We start from the raw sequence: 16629 nt of genomic DNA, 5'->3' as shown, positions 1-16629 counted from the left end.
ATTCCTTTCTTACTCTTGCAAAATATTATTAAAATCATGTTCATTTTAGTTTTTGAAATGTGAAATACATGCCATGGTGTGTACCAAATTAATTATATTTTTATTTTTCAGGTGAAGGAGTGGTTGTGTCTAAATTGCCAGATGCAGAGAGCACTTGGAGGAGTGGAACCCCCAGATCCGTCCATGATAAAACCACAGCCAAGCAAAGTCTCCACCCAAGCTTGTCATGAAAATGAGGCCCCTACTTCAGCACTGCCCATAAAAGAGCCAGGCTATGAGCCTTCCTCCAAAAAGCCGGCAGAGTCAGTGTCTGGGAAGATGTTAGGCATTGGCTCCTCTATATTCAGCTCTGCATCCACTGTAATCACCTCAGCTGTTCAAGAAAAGCCTCAGACCACACCACCAGCATCCCCCAAAGTGTCTTCACCTGTTGCACCTCAACAGAAGGAGATTCCCAAACCTGATAGTTTCCCAAAAGTGACCCCTAAAATGGCCTCACCCAAAAAGGAGCCAGTAACTGCTGCTTCAGTTAAAGAGAATACTGCAGTGCCAGGCTTACCACAAAGGGAGGTTTCTTCAGCAGTGGCATCACAGCAGGACCAAAAGCCAGTGGATGAACCAACTCCAAAACCTGCCCAACCACCTCCACAGCAGAAGACTCTACAACAAGGCAAGCCTCTGCAGTCCCCAGCAGTGGCACCAAATGTCAAGCCTGCAGATTCTCAGCAACAGCTTCCTAAAGGTGGGACCTCTCCTGCCAAAACTGCACCTTCTCCACTTACACAGCCCCCCAAGCATGAGTCAGGAGGCTTCTTTGGCTTTGGTGGTCCTAAATCCCAGCCTGCCTCATCCAAACCTGAAGAGTCTGTGTCTGGGAAGATGTTTGGCTTTGGGACCTCCATCTTCAGCTCGGCATCCACTTTAATCACCTCAGCTGTTCAGGACCAGCCCCGTACCACACCACCGGCTTCACCGAAGGTTTCTGCTTCTGTTTCACCTCCACACAAGAAGACTCCTACACCTGCTGGTTTCCAACAAACGGCACCTACAACAGCCTCACCAAAAAAGGAGGCAATGACACCTGAAACCGTGAAAGAAAACCCAGCACCATCCCTGAATAAAGATGTAACTCCGGCTGTGGCTTCACACCAGAACCAGAAGCCAATGGACAAACCAACTTCAAACCTTGTCCAATCACCTCTTTTACAAAAGATTCCACAACAACAAGGAAAGCTTGAGCAGCCCTCAGCAGGATCACCAAAATCAGAGCCTGATTTATCAAATGCTAAAGCTGCTAATGCAGCAGGCCCTGAAACACAAGCCAGCCCAGTGTCTGATCAAAAAGCACCCTTGGAGAACCGACGAACATCAGAACCACTGAAACCACTACAGGAAATCAAGCCTGTGCGTAGGCTGAGCAGTGCCATCCCAGCCACCAAGCAACCTATAAAGCAAGAGTCAGGAGGCTTATTTGGATTTGGTGGTCCCAAATCTCAGTCTACACCATCAAAGCCTGAGGAGTCAGTGTCTGGGAAGATGTTTGGCTTTGGTTCCTCCATCTTCAGCTCTGCATCCACTTTGATCTCCTCAGCTGTTCAAGACGAGCACCGCACCACACCGCCATCTTCCCCCAAGGTGTCTACTGCAGCCCAGGCCTCTCCAAAGATCCCCCTTGCAAAGGAGACCAAACCACCTGCTGCTCATAAAGAAGAGAAGAAAGCAGAGCAACCTCAGCAGACCAAGCCCCCTAGATCAGTTCAGGTAAAAATGGAGAAGGTCCCCTCAGAGCCTCCTAAGGGAGCAGCATCCTCTCAAGCAGTTCCCAAAGCTGGCCAGTCCACCTGTCCACTCTGCAAGGTGGAACTCAACATGGATTTGAAGGAAACTCCCAACTACAACACCTGTACCGAATGCAAGAACACTGTCTGCAACCTTTGTGGATTCAACCCCATGACCAATGAAACAGAGGTAAGACTGTGAAATTTAGAACATTCAATTGGACCAACTTTTCAGAGTTGCTATGCATATTTTAAATCCAACTTTTAAAGAAACGTGCAACAAAGGCTCTTTAATGCAAATTCCAGATTCATATTTATTGCGTACTATATTACATTTGATGGAAATGTGGCCCAGTTTGTATTGTTGATATTTGTCCCGTTTTGCAGTGATTTCAGACGCTGTATGTCAACTGAATCTCTCGTTTTCTGTTACAGTGACTCATTAACAATGTAGGTTATTAGAGAGCTTTTGTGGGGATTTACTCTGGTGATGAATAATAATACCAGGCCTTGACTTCCTGCTCAGACAGCTCACTGCAGTTTACCCAGCTGTTTACAACAGGGGGCGAAATGGATGTTGACAGGATAAGGACATTATCATAGTTAAGGACATTATCATAGTTCATAACCCACCCTCTGATATCAGTGCTGCAGTGTTTTTAAGGATTTCTAAGGGCGTGGTGGGTGAATGGCCAATAAAACCATTAGTTCCCAGCAGGGACTAGTGGAGCAGGTTTCAAGATCTTTGCAATGCTTTGGGATTGGGACCCATGCAAGCCAACAACAGATGTATGTACAAAACACACTGTATTAGATGTTCTGCTGAGTTGATTCTTAGCTGGTGCAGAACAGTTCAGATAAAATAGAAATAAATAATTAAAAGGGAGCATATATATCCCCCTGGCATGTTTAGAGAGACTGAGGCAGATTTCAAAGTATGAGACCTCTGTAGTTGACAGACTGATCCCTGCATTGGAAATGTTTGAGAGATTGCCTGGAGAGCTGCCCAGACAATGCATTAGCACTGAGGTCTAAGTAAAATGGCTCTATGTAATCTTTATGAATAGTATTTTTTTCCAGAGCCCTCACACAGTATTAAAAATATACTCGAATGCACTCTGTGTAGTGTATGGCTGCCTGCCTCACCCTGTGACATCCCTTTAAAGTGGAACTGACAGCATTTAACTGCTTTGCAGATATGAAGCAAACAGACAATCAAGTTCAATTTATATGCTCTAAAAACTAGTCTATGAAGTTTTGAAAATAGTTTACATTAAACTTTGCGTTCTATGACTTATAATACATTGATGTAGTTCAATTAATAATTCATAGCACTCACCAATTTATTGTTTGGTAGTCAAATAAATAGGTATCTTGTTAAAATATCAAGCATGGGTACTGTTTGTTTCCTCTAGACATTTGTTATTATGCATGTTTCAATTTAAATGATTCCATTCCACAATACTAAGTATGGCTAGGAATATCAACAAAGTTCAACTAGTAAAAGATTAATTTTGTTATAAATTTATTATTATTTAGTATTTGTGATACAATTATTTTGTGATAGATTTATCATAAATATATTATGAACATGTCATCCACATGTACCTTACTGTATCTCTTATTGTAAATGAAATGCAATAGCATTGATTAATTGATCGCTGCAGTCAGGCAGGCAAGTACAGTTCTCATGTTGATTAAGACCAGGTTGGGGCAGAAATAATAATGTTGCAGATTTGAAGAGCTGACTTTCTCCTAGTTACATTTTGCTCTTATCTTGCTCCGGCTAATTGATGTTCTTGTGCTTTTGATATGCACAACTGATGGTGACAGATATTACCTATTTGTGGTTATATGAAGACTGTTGTATGTCTCAATGTAATTGCGATCCTGTGGTAATAACATGTGTAGTAAAACATTCAGGAGAATTTTGTGGCTTTAGCAAATGCTTTTGTAATGATCTAGTGTTAGCAAGCAGTTCATTTGCATGTTAGCACTTTGGACACTGGTCTGTGTCAGGTTAAAGACACATGTTTATCCCATACTGTGTCTGTTATTTGACTTAACGAACGTCCACTGCCCCACTCTAAATTCCACTTTTCCACGAATTTGTAATTCTATGTCATCCCCCAACACTCTGGAAGTATAGAACCACAACTATTTCAGACAGTGCTATAAAGGGCGTCATGTCGTTCCTGGAGCTGTACTTCAACATATTTTAATATAATGTTGCGTTGTTAAAATGCTGTCAGTTCCACTTTAACGGTTAGGCCTCAGTGGACGTGACATTATATAACAGCTCATGCGAGGGGCGCCTCAGCCTCTATGGTCCAGCAGCACAGAAACTATATTGCAGTGAGTTGTGCAACGGCATTAGCAAGATGGGATCTGCAGCTGCGGCTGGCTGGGGACTCTCCAACCCCCATGAGAGATGGCTTGGCCTTGTGGTATGCCAATAAGCAGAGGTGAACAGTATTCATTCCAACACAACACAGCAGGCTGCAGCCATGTGCTGCCCTCACAGATCACTGCCGCTGCACTTCCCCTTTAAACGATGTTGCTCACAGCACCAGTTGTGTGTGTTGGCTGCTAATAGCTGTACACTTGTTTGGCATTCTGTCACCATCAACACACTGATGTTAGTTGGCCAAGGGCTTTATTGTTGGTTTCCGCTCTTTTCCACTCTGTCACCTCTAGGTTAACTAAATGTGTCCGGTGCTAATCAGAAAACTGCCATTTATTTGTATACTTCTATTACCGACTCCATTTCAGGTATGTGAGAGTGTGATAACTTACTGGTATTTGACCATGTCCCGCGCTACACCACAAGTACACCCCAATAAGGTGGATTGTTGGTATTCTTTTTTTCATTAGCTAATAGTATTGCCATAGAATTTCAAGGAGAATGATTAAGTATTTTTTAACATTATAATTAGTATATTAACAACTCTACACATTCACAGAAATGGATAGTCTGATGTCACTCTTTTTACAGGTTCCCCGCTAGCTACTCCAGAGATCCAATGTAATAACATGTCATTACTCAGACCTTTCTTAGTCAAACAACTGGAGGTCTTTTCTAAAGGTCATATTTTGCTGCTTATGCCGAAGTAATAGGGCAATACCAGCACTGTGGATGTGACATTTACACACAAAATCACAACTTAGACATTTTTAAGAATAGACACAAAATGTAAATGAAACAGTTAATATTTTTGCCCATTGTACCTTTTGGGGGCAGTGTGAACAACAGAAGTGGACATCTAAGTTTACTCAAGCCAGAGAAATTAAGCTAATTGGAGGTGTGATGTATGTTTTATTAAACTGATTTTATTTTTGCTTAGACTTTTCCAAATTACCAAAGGGGTTTTGGTTTCTAAGTGTAATATCAAAACAAGGATTGCCATTCTGACAAAAAGCCCTGGCTAAACATGAAAACAATATTATTGTAATTTTAAAATGAAATCACTCAATTAATTAATCACAGGTTGCTCATATACTGTAAATTCAATTCAGCACATATTTTCACCCTAACCACATAACCTTAACTAGGTCACATTATTTTTAAGATATGAACAATTGGTAAACGTTTAAAGAATATATTCCAAACCAACCATGCACAATTTGGTAAATAATGTGCTTCTGAAACTAATATATGATACAGCTCTATTAATCACATCCAAACACACATTAACCTTTGGTATGCATTGCTTTCCTTTTTAACATCTCATAGTCATACCTAAAACAGTATTTTGACTAATAACAACATAAAAGCACTTTTGGCAGTTCAAACAAATGTCCGCAAGTAGTGTAGCTTATAATTACACGGTCTATATGCTTTATCTGATTAAAACTGAGAGACTTGGGAAAGTTTCCATTAGGGAGAGGCAGCTAGGAAGACTGCCTTTGTACTGTTACTTTACAGTACAGATTTTAATTCCTTAATCAGATAGATTTTCTTAGAAAGCTGGTACTGGTTATCCATGGCAAACATGAGATTTGCATGCCCAATGTGTATGATCTGAGCATGAGCAAAGTCTGCCTTCCTGTCTGCCCAGACTCCCCCACAGCTCACCAGATGACGTGGGCTGTGTGGCATGAATTTCCCACTGCAAAACAGAACCGCTTTGATTATCTAGTGCTGCTGAGATCTTATCAAAACCTTCCCTTTCTATGTAAAAATTGTCTAATAGTCATACAAGCAAAAAGCCAGTTCAACACTGGGTCACCAATGGTCATGTCCAAGTTGAGGTGCAAAAAAAAGGAGCTAACACCAGCAGCAAGCCTATCCATTCCTCGTCTATTTCATTTTCTTCTCAGCTAATCTTAAGCTTATCAAAAGCCTGAGTGAATGTTTTCTATTATGTAGGATACACGTGTGCCCACTCCTAGTCAGTATACTGCTGTTTTCTTTTGAGCCGCTACTGGCTGCTTAGCTATAATGTTCCCTACATATTAATAGTGCATAGTAATAATGAGTGAAGATTTGTTGCTGCTTAGCAGTATGACTGATGGCTATACAGCTGTATGCTGTCAATGCCAATATCTTAGCAACAACCGGACATAGCTATAATGTGTTGGTTTCCAAAGGACAAATCGACTTTCAAAATATATAAAGAACCAAAAGAATCAGTAAATTTCGCTCCACTTCTACCACCCGTGATGACCAATCAGACGCCTCATACCTGCAAGTATACTGTATACCTGTCGGCAGCAATCCTCACAAGTACCACCAAGGTTATTAATCAAGGTCATTAGCTTTAATTGTAATACATTTGCGGCAACTCTCTGATTGACGTTTGTTAATGTTGAGGTGTATTCCACTGTAGGCTCTGCCCTCACCTAGGCTGTTGCCTCGGTGACAAGGAGAAACCCCCTGGTGCACCTAACAACGGTTTTAAAAATAGTTCAGCTCAGAGGCGAGACCAAACACTGTTTAACTGCTACTGACTCCCTCCTTCCAGCCTGTGTTTGTAGGCTGTGACATTCATAGGATTCGAACCAACCTCTTTCAAATAGGGTTTAAACATTAAATATGATTTGTGTTTTACTTGTGATAATTGTTACAAAAAAAATGTGCACCATCGCTCACACACTTAATACCAGTCCCATGGACTATACACAAAATGTTCCAGAAAGACCATTTACCCAAACCCCGTTTTCACAGAAGTCTCAGTTTCATTCGACTGTTTTGTCGAATGAAAAAATGAGAACAAATCTTTGTAAAACAGAATTGTCACCATGTTGTTAGCATTTCATTTTTGCATCAACTGACTGGACTAATTTACTTTAAACCTCTCTAGTGTGCTGACTACCCATTTTTACAGTGCATCTGTATGTATTCACACAAGCAGGACAGCACAAGTAAATTATATGAACTTGAATACTCATGTTTTATAAAATGAAACTAACTGTATATGGTAGAAATAATATTTTCATAGAATTCAGATGCACTACTTGATGGTATTAAACCACATATGATTTCTGAGGCCTAAGAACCAGCCATTGAAAACAAAGGTTTAGAGAAATCCAGTCAAGAAGAATAATTAAAGAAAATGCCATTTTCAAGGTAGAGACAGTCGAAAAATATAGCCTCAGATGCAGGTGAAAAAACCTTGGTCGGGTCAGAAACAGGATGCTGAGGCTGACGTAGAAAACATATTTGTCTTATGACAATGACCCTTTACCTGTGTAAAACCCTTTATCCCTTGTCTTCTATGGCAAAATGTCAAGTATTGGTGAAATACTGTGACCTTTTTTTATTTATTTACCAAAGGGATTGTGCTTTCTAAGTGTAATATCAAAACAAGGATTGCCATTCTGACAAAAAGCCCTGGCTAAACACAAAAATAAGATTATTGTCATTTTAAAATGAAACAAAATAACTACTGTCAATATACATTATGACAATGTTGACCTGTAGGCCGCTAGCGTGTACATTGGATACACCGCATGTACATTCAAAACCCAGAACTTTCTGTCCCGGGCGGGGCGGGAGGGTGGGCTAAGCCCCGAATGTATTGTGATCCTAGCGATGTGAATTGGCACGTGTGACTTTTTTTGAACAATTGTGGTCTTTTTCGGTTTTTGGTACATTTCAGCTTACTTTCTAGACTTTTACAGTCTATAATACCAGTAAGCAGTAGCAGCAGCAACTGTGAGTGAACGTGTCCATGTTCATGTTATGTATGAACAAGGATGTTACTGTGTTTGCACTGTAAGTGTGTGTGTGTGCGTGTGTGTAAATTGTCATGAGTGTGTGTGTGAGAGTCTGGTGCTCATGTTTAGTGTTTTGCATGGGAGCCAATAATTATGATCCCTGAAGCTGAAATATGTTGCTTGCTATTTTGAAGGTGGACTTAGCTGTCAGTTGAGAGGGAATAAGATCTCCCCGTTCATGCATCTCTCTTAGCCTCTTTCTCTATATATTCATCCCTCTCTCATATCTCCTTTGGCTTCACCATCCTCCCCTCCCTCTCCTTCCATTCTCCTCTCGTCTTCGTCTATCTGTTGTCTTCAAATAAAACTGTGTTTTGTGTCATCCATAAGATTTGAGAGAGATCAAGATTGGCTCCTCATCTTCAGAACCAAGCACTCTGCTTATTGCAGATTAGTGGGTCAACACACTATTATCAGAGGGACAGATTGATGTGGAGTGGGAGCACCGCGGGGGCTGCTGAAAGCACACTATATTAGCCATCTACAGCCGTTGCCAAATGCGGCTGCCAGAAAATCAATAAGGAACTTACCAGCACGAGCATCTGCAAGAATAAAGGCTCTCTGACAGCCTGAAATATACTGCTTCTAACACAACCCACAGGCCTTTTATTCAGTTCAGCCCTTAGAAGGTCTCATATCAGATGTAAATGTCCAGTATGTCTATATATACCATGCCAGTAGCCATGGCTGGTGCATTGTGCTTATGACGAGAGTAATGTTATTGTTTTGTTAATGAGGACATGTTGAAAGTAGTATGTTTCCTCACAGCAGCAGTGTTGGATTAATAGGTTCTCTGGTTTCACGTTTGTTTTGAAGAGCATTATTTGCTGAGTTGTTCACCTGTGTTATTTGATATCTAAGCCTAATGTTGTAGCTAAAGCCATTGATGCTGTAGATATTGTTGTCACACATTGTAAATACACAGCGGGCCCAAAATGTCATCATTTCAGCTAGTTGATTGATGGTCCAATGTCAGTGTTGAAATGTATTTTTGTTTTGCTTGTGTGTGTGTTTGTGTGTGCTTGTGTTTGCTTGTGTGTGTGTGTGTGTGGGAGGGGGTTGAGTTATTTGGCTGTTCCACTGAGACGTGTCATCACATTGAGTACTGTACAGCAGAACAAAAGAGAATGTGTGATTTAGTGTAGAGCTCAGCAAATACACGTAGTGGTGCTATAGATTTAGAAGGCATGGGTCCCTGTGTGTCAGCATTGCAGCTTCCTGAGAGCTGTCACCGTAAAGGCCTTGTTAATCCAGCTTTGAGCCTAATCACAGTCAATGCCTGCCTCCACTGCTCCCCTGCACCGATCCCCTGTTCCTCCCGCTCGAAGCACAGAGCTGCTCCAACATATTTAATTAAAACACGGGAAGATAGTAGGCCAAGGACTCAGGGCTCACTACATGACTGGAAACCTAGTAACAGCCGTCATTACAAGGTTGACCTCTTGAACATTGTGTCTTCCACTGGGACATACGCATGTCTCTACATCCTTCTACAATCTCATTACTGTGTTTACATGTTGGGCTCCTCTGGTGCTGGTTTTCCATCTTCGTTACTGATGTTAGCGAAATACTGGTTGAAGGGATGAGGTACATATAATCTAGCGGGTGCCTTAGCTTGGACTGGCACCGTTTCGCCACATGTAGAGGTGTGATGTCCATATTTAGCCCAGGGGAGTGGAGAGATAATAGGGGACAGGGTGGTTCCTGTAGTTCTGAACAGGTACAAAGGTTCGGCTCAGCCCTCTGAGTCAGCCATTGTCATATTCAATTTCCAGCATAGTTTCCTCCACCACCTCTGCCAAGTCTTCTCGGCTGCAAAGCAACATAAGGTGGGTGTTGAAGAAAATGTAGCCTTTTCTATGAGTTATGCAAATTAGGTTGCAGCATAGACTAGTTCATTTACAATTGAAAGGACATCTCAATCTAGAAGATGGCATTTTGTGGTGGGAGGAAACGAGTAAGCATATACCTAATGTTCACCTTGAGTGGAATCATGTCGTGGTGGATGAAATTGCTCAGGTAATCGAACAGTGGAATATACTATTCTACTGTGATGAGAGACAGTGACTCGCTGATACTTAAGCTATTATTTATGAGCTAGAATTTTTTAGCTAATCGAAAGAGCGCACTCAATTATATTTTATAATTGCATAATATACCTCCTAGCTCCTCCGTTGATATTCAGCCACAAGCTCCTCCACTGAGTTTAAAAAGTCCTCAGTATTGAACAGTATTGAACAGTTGGATTCTACACAGTAGAGTTGTTGGATTTTGCTTTTATCCCAGTATTTCGGTAGATGAAGCTTTATTGCTGGTTTGAACCAACACAGTATGTTTGCTTGTGAGATAATCTTTACCCTGTGTGTTGAGTTGGAGGTAAACACAGAACTGACCCGGTAGCATGGTTTGCTGTAACGTACTGAGTGCTCTTCATTGCAGTTCCCTTCATGGACACTGCAACTTGGTTTGCAGGCCAGATGTCGTTCTTCAACCACTCAGTCGTCTAGGCTGCCCTTTTTAATTTGATGCTGGTGCGACCCGGTAGTATTCAATGAACTACAGATGATTTCAGCTTTTAGAATCCACAATGTCGTTCATTATCCAATATATCTGACAAGATAAGGCTTTTGCTAATATGTGGTATGTAGCTAAATGTGTCAATATGGATATCTGATTGCAGACACGCTTAAGGATGTTTATAAAGCTTTGGAAAGCTCTATGGCTTGCCCTGGTCTGCAGTATGTTCCATCCTTCTAGAGAGAAATAGTTTGGAAAAAAAACTGTCAATCGTGTAATAATCCTACATATTGTCTAATAAAACATAATAACCAGTTCAAATGGGGGCAGTGTGTGGGGGCAGGAGCTGGAGGGCTGGGATCTGGAGGGTTGTAGAGCTGAATCCACTAGCTGATCCCAGTCTGTGATTTGCATGATGTATCTCAGGTTGGTCACTCCTGACAGGTGAAGTGAATAACACTGAGAATCTCTTTATCATGGCACCTGTCAGTGAGTGGGTTATATTAGGCAGCAAGGGAACATTCTGTCCTCAAAGTTGATGTGTTAGAAGCAGGAAAAATGGGCACGTCTAAGGATCTGTGCATCTTTGACAAGGGACAAATTGTGATGGCTAGATGACTGGGTCAGAGCATCTCTAAAATTGCAGCCCTTGTGGGGTGTTCCTGGTCTGCAGTGGTCAGTACCTATCAAAAGTGGCCCAAGGAAGGAACATTTGTGCTGACCCCTGTCCACTGTCCTGGTCTGATGAATCACATTTCCTTTTACATCACATGGCTGGCCGGGTGTGTGTCGCTTAACTGGAGAACACATGGCATCATGATGCACTATGAGAAGAAGCCAGTGTGATGCCAGTGTGTTGCTTTGGGCAATGTTCTGCTGGGAAAACTTGGGTCCTGCCATTCATGTGGATGTTACTTTGACATGTACCACCTACCGAATCATTGTTGCAGACCATGTGCACCCTTTCATGGCAACGGTATTCCCTGTTGACATTGGCCTCTTTCAGCAGGATAATGCACCCTGCCACAAAGCAAAAATGGTTCAGGAATGTTTTGAGGAACATAACAACGAGTTCAAGGTGTTGACTTGGCCTCCAAATTACCCAGATCTCAATCCAATCGAGCATCTCTGGGATGTGCTGGACCAACATGTCCAATCCATCAGGGATGTTTTGGCGGCAAAAGGGGGACCTACACAATATTAGGCAGGTGGTCACACTGTTATGGCTGATTGGTGTATGTAACTGTAGTGCCATGTTGAGTAAGTTCAAATTATTGAAGAAATGAATCCAAAAACAAGCCCCTTTTGCTTTGTGAGGGCAATTGCAAACAAAAGGAACTTGGTCAGATATCTCACACACAAGGGCCATTCTCTTGACAGCCTTGATACATTTGCTTAGCCACTGATCTGAACATCAAGACAAGAGGAAAGATTGACCCCTACTGGCCCACCAACACCACATCCAGCAACAACAGGTTACACATCCAAGGGGCTTAGCTTCAGAAGCGTGCCAGTTGTGGGGTTCAGGGTGCTACGCTGCATTAATGGGCCGATCTACAGGAAAACAGATTCTCCCATGGGAGTATACTGAAAGTGGGCAAAACATGTTTTTTTATTTGATTGCTATTGGTGATTTTGTCTCCCCAGCACCACTCTACCAGCCCTATGTCTCTGATGAGACCGATGTGTTGGGATATACGTGGCGATCAGAAAACCAGGAAGTGTCAGAGCTTCTGATTACCAATTAATCGGCTGATTTAACCCACTGGTGAGATTAGTTGATTAGCATATGTATGAGCTAGGAGCCCTTTGCCTGTTAGTGCTGATTACATCAACACAAAAAGCAATGGAGGACGAGGAGGAGAGTGGAGAAGGGGGAGGGGTTGTCATTCAGTGACGACAGACAGAACAACTGAATTGATAGTTTAGTATTTTAAACCCTCCCACATGTTTTTACAATGCAGGTCTGCAAAAAAGATTATAACTGATCCTCAGTGTTATCTGATTCAGATGTTATCTGAATTTGATACTACACTGCTCGAAAGAATTAAGGGAACACGTAATCATTACAGTATAACACCAAGTCTGTTAAACTTCAGGGAAGTCAGTCTGTCCATTTAGGAAGCATAAGCAAATGTGAATCAATGTCACCGGTTTTGGTGCAAATGAAAGTGACAACAGTTGCACTGGAGAGGCAACAGCAAGACAACCCCATGAAAGGGAAGGGTTTTGCCGACAATTGCTCTCTCTTTGTCCATCCTGACTGATTCTTCTCTAATTTTGCGTGTTGCTAGTGTCCTTGTCACTACTCATAGTATGAGGCGGTACCTGCAGCCCATTCGGGTTGCACATGTAGTCCAGCTCCTCCAGGATGGCACATCCATATGTGCCTTCATAAGAAGTATTGCTGTGTCTCCCAGTACAGTCTCAAGAGCATGGAGGAGATGCCAGGAAATGGGCCATTACATGAGAAGAGCTGGACAGGGCTGGAGAAGGGCATCAACCCAGCAGCAGGACCGGTATCTGCTCCTTTGTGTAAAGAGCAACAGGAGGAGCACTGACACAGCCTTACAAAATGACCTCCAGCGGGCTACTGGTGTGCATGTTTGAGGGTGGCATGAGGGTGGCATGAGGTCCCAACGTCCTCTAGTGGGACCTGTGCTCACAGCCCAGCACCGTGCAGCTCGATTGGCATTTGCCAGAGAACACCAGAATCGGCAGGTCCGCCATTGGTACCCCGTTTTCTTCACAGATGAGAGCCGGTTCACACTGAGCACACGTGACAGACGTGAAAGAGGCCTCTGGAAGGAACAAGCCTTTGCTCTCAAAAAATAATTTCAAAATGCAACTGACATTTGCCAGACATCAACTGGGTAAAGACCACAATTACTTGAAGTGCGCTCAGACTCAAAGAGGAAGTTGAACTGAACATAGATCTTGGAAAAGGACAATGAGTAAACATTTCTATATGCAAAGGGTGACCATATAAACATTAGTAAATCATTTTCAGAAGGAATGCCACAACAATCCTGCAATTATTATCTGAAATGCATATAAGATCAAATTGGAAAATGTTGAACACATTTCAGTCAATCAATGAATTTCCCTCAGTTTAATAAGTTCAGATATTTTGACTCTGCTATCTCTGCTAATGAATCCTGGACATACGGGTTGCTCAGATTAATACCTTTGAATGATAAGGTCATAGTCGATAATAGCTTCAACTTAATAAATTCAGAACAATCTTTTGAGGAAGATAATTATTTCAAGATGCACTTTTACTGCTCCATTGGTTCCTGCTACTAATGCTGTTTCTCACAGAAGTACAGTTCTATGAAAAACAGACGTGCTCATGCAGCCTACTGATGCGGAAAGCAAAACGTAACTCAGAGTTTTGCTGCAAGACACCAATCGAGTCTCAGAGAGAAGCATATGTCTTGAAAGACAGATAATGACTGTTTGAGCTATTGCCTTGTGGTGATGTTGGACACAATGTAAGGTCAGAAAGAGAGCATTTCATTTCAGTCTCCGAAGAAAGCACCTATTCGTTCTGCTGGTATCATAATTAACTCTGACGGACAATTTTATTCTGTGCTGACTTTGCTCTGAGACAGTCATGACTTCTAAAGTGTCAAATTTCTTTGTCGGTCCTGTTTGGCTCTGATTAAATTGCCTACTGTCAGTTGCAATGAAATATTATGGTAACTCAGTCTTTCTATGGTATACATGATGTTTCCCATTATTTGAAATTGGCGTACAAATAGGGAGATGTAACTATTTTGTCTGTTGTAAGCATTAGGATATGAAGCCAAGGCTTGTTGGTTCTGACCCCCTGACACCAGATGTTTACATGGCAAGAGCAGGGTAGTGGACGAATGTTGGCCTTATTTCTGAGAACACACACAGGATCCCCGGCACAGCTGGGTGTGGTGTATACTAAAGGCCTAAGCCTGATCATGACAGAGGGTGGGTTACATCACTCACTAAAGCTCCCATCGGCACGTGACAACCCCGTGAAAAATATTCATTTACATGAACCAGTACTAATCCCCCTGGGGTGTGGGGTCTAACCATTGAATGTCTTCTCTTCCTGATCCAGGAACCAAACTATATCATCCTTGTCATCCCCATTAAAATGCCCTGGAGAAAAACACAATTAATATTGGATCCAACTACAGGCTTATGTTCAGTAGCTTAAGATTTTCCCACAATTGTTCCTGTGCGGTCATAAATGTTGGACACACGCATCTGGGTGTGTGTATGCATTAGAATTCCTGCAGTGATCTAATCTATTTGAAGTCATGCAAATATTAGAAACATTTTGTTCATGTGAATTGTTCTCTAAGTATCTTACTACTATTGTGTTCACAATGTGCTGTGCACGTCGGTTTATCTGATTCAAAGTGAGAGGAGGTCAATAAAGATAGCTCCATCATCTTCTGCTCTGCTTCCGTCCTCACACCGTCTCTGCAGTGGTAGTAGTGGCAATGCTGCCTGCCACTAGCACTCTCTGTTTCATCAGTCTACTGGAAATGCTTTTAAGGAATTTAATCTAAAATAAATGGAAGAAAAAGATAATGCGGCTGTGTTAAGTGATTTAATACCAATATGTAGCAGTATGATGTCATTTGTTTTCTGGCAAGGTAAGCGATTTGTTCTGTATATGCTCCTTGACAAGAGCTTGATGTGTTTTAACCTAATCGTATTGTGGAGTTTTCTTTGCTTGAGGCTCAGGCATTCTGTGGGCAGATGTGTTTATTTGTTGTTATGTAAACCTGATACATGGTTTATAAACACTAGCAAAAATGTCTAACTACTGCATGGATGGCACTAATGTTTGACTATGTCTTCCAGTGTATGTAACTGTGTTATGCAGTGACCGTTTATATCGTCCATCATTTCAGTCCACATAACCTCAGGAGTCAAATAGAGACGCACCAGAAAATTCCACGGTAGCACTTCACAGTAGCCATGAGTAACAAAAAATGCTACTGCTTTTGTATTGCTGATGAATGCTTTTTAAAAATCTTTATTACCCAGCGCATTGTTTTGCATTGTGTTTTGTGGAGAGTAGTTGTTATTTCTGGAACTCTTCTTTGAACAAAGCCATGTCATGGCATTGGAGTGAAGCCAATCCCTGTCTGTAGAAAACAATTACCACCAGTGTCATGTCCCATGTCTCTGTACTGCCTGAACAAATAGCGGTGTTTGAAAGTGAATTGACAAGTAATCACTTTGTGTTGTTTTCTCTGACAGACGGAATGGCTGTGTCTGAACTGCCAAACTCAAAGGGCTCTCTCGGGACAACTGGCAGAAATGGAGATGGCCCAACCAGAACCCATCCAAACCCTACCAAAAACACTCCTTGCAATGACATCCACAAAGTTAAAGCCCCAGCTTCCAACAGCAGCTACAATCACGACCCAAACACTGCCCAAAGCTCAGCCCCCATCCCAGACAGTTCCTCTTACCTCAGAGCCAACTCTGTATACACCAAATGATCTGGTGCCTAACGTGGAAGTCCCCAAAGTGAGCATTTCCAAGAAAGAGGCAGCAAAAATTGAACTTTCTGTGTCAGATTTTCCTACGACTGAGTTGCCAAAATCTGTACCACCTAAAACAGAACAACCCGTTACAGAAGCTGCAGCAGTAACTGCTCCTTTTGCCTCTGTCCAGGTGACTGAAGGCATGACTGCCCATGCTTCTTTATCAACCACAGTGGTTACTGCCATTGCAATTACTCCAGCCACTGTGAAGGAGAATTCAGAGGCCAAGGTTCAATCAGCAAAGCTATCTAAATCAGCAGAGGGGAAGGTTGAGAAAGACATACAGGGGAAGGTTGAGAAAGAAGCAGAGGATAAGTTTGAGAAAGAAACAGAAAAGATGGTTGAAAAAGCAAAAGAGAAGAAAGTTGACCAAGCAGCTGAAGAGATTGAGAGGCTGACTCCACAACCTGCCCCAACAGCTGCTAATGTCATGGAAGTGGTCACACCATTGGTTGAAAAGATGGATTATGTCCTTTCTGATCCTCAGAAGACTCTCCCTGAGGTGACTGTGAAGGCAAGTCTTAATTCAACAGTTGTAATCAAAGTATTGTTCTTTGTATTTGTTGTTA

General features: G+C 42.0%; 1 protein-coding gene across 11 annotated transcripts in view; it reads left to right on the top strand.

Moving 5' to 3' along the window:
• Positions 1-16629, top strand: part of pclob (piccolo presynaptic cytomatrix protein b) — a 107015-nt gene that overhangs the window by 37486 nt on the left and 52900 nt on the right. For all 11 annotated transcript variants that reach the window (XM_029114881.2, XM_020040325.3, XM_034288016.1 and 8 more), the window contains 2 exons: positions 112-1968; positions 15771-16574. In XM_029114881.2, coding sequence (XP_028970714.2) covers positions 112-1968; positions 15771-16574 — 2661 coding nt within the window. The remainder of the gene's footprint in view (positions 1-111; positions 1969-15770; positions 16575-16629) is intronic.

Source organism: Esox lucius, chromosome 19, assembly GCF_011004845.1.
Source record: "Esox lucius isolate fEsoLuc1 chromosome 19, fEsoLuc1.pri, whole genome shotgun sequence".
Lineage (NCBI taxonomy): Eukaryota > Metazoa > Chordata > Actinopteri > Esociformes > Esocidae > Esox > Esox lucius.
Note: the sequence above shows the minus strand (reverse complement) of the source record. Positions and strands in the feature narration are given on the sequence as shown.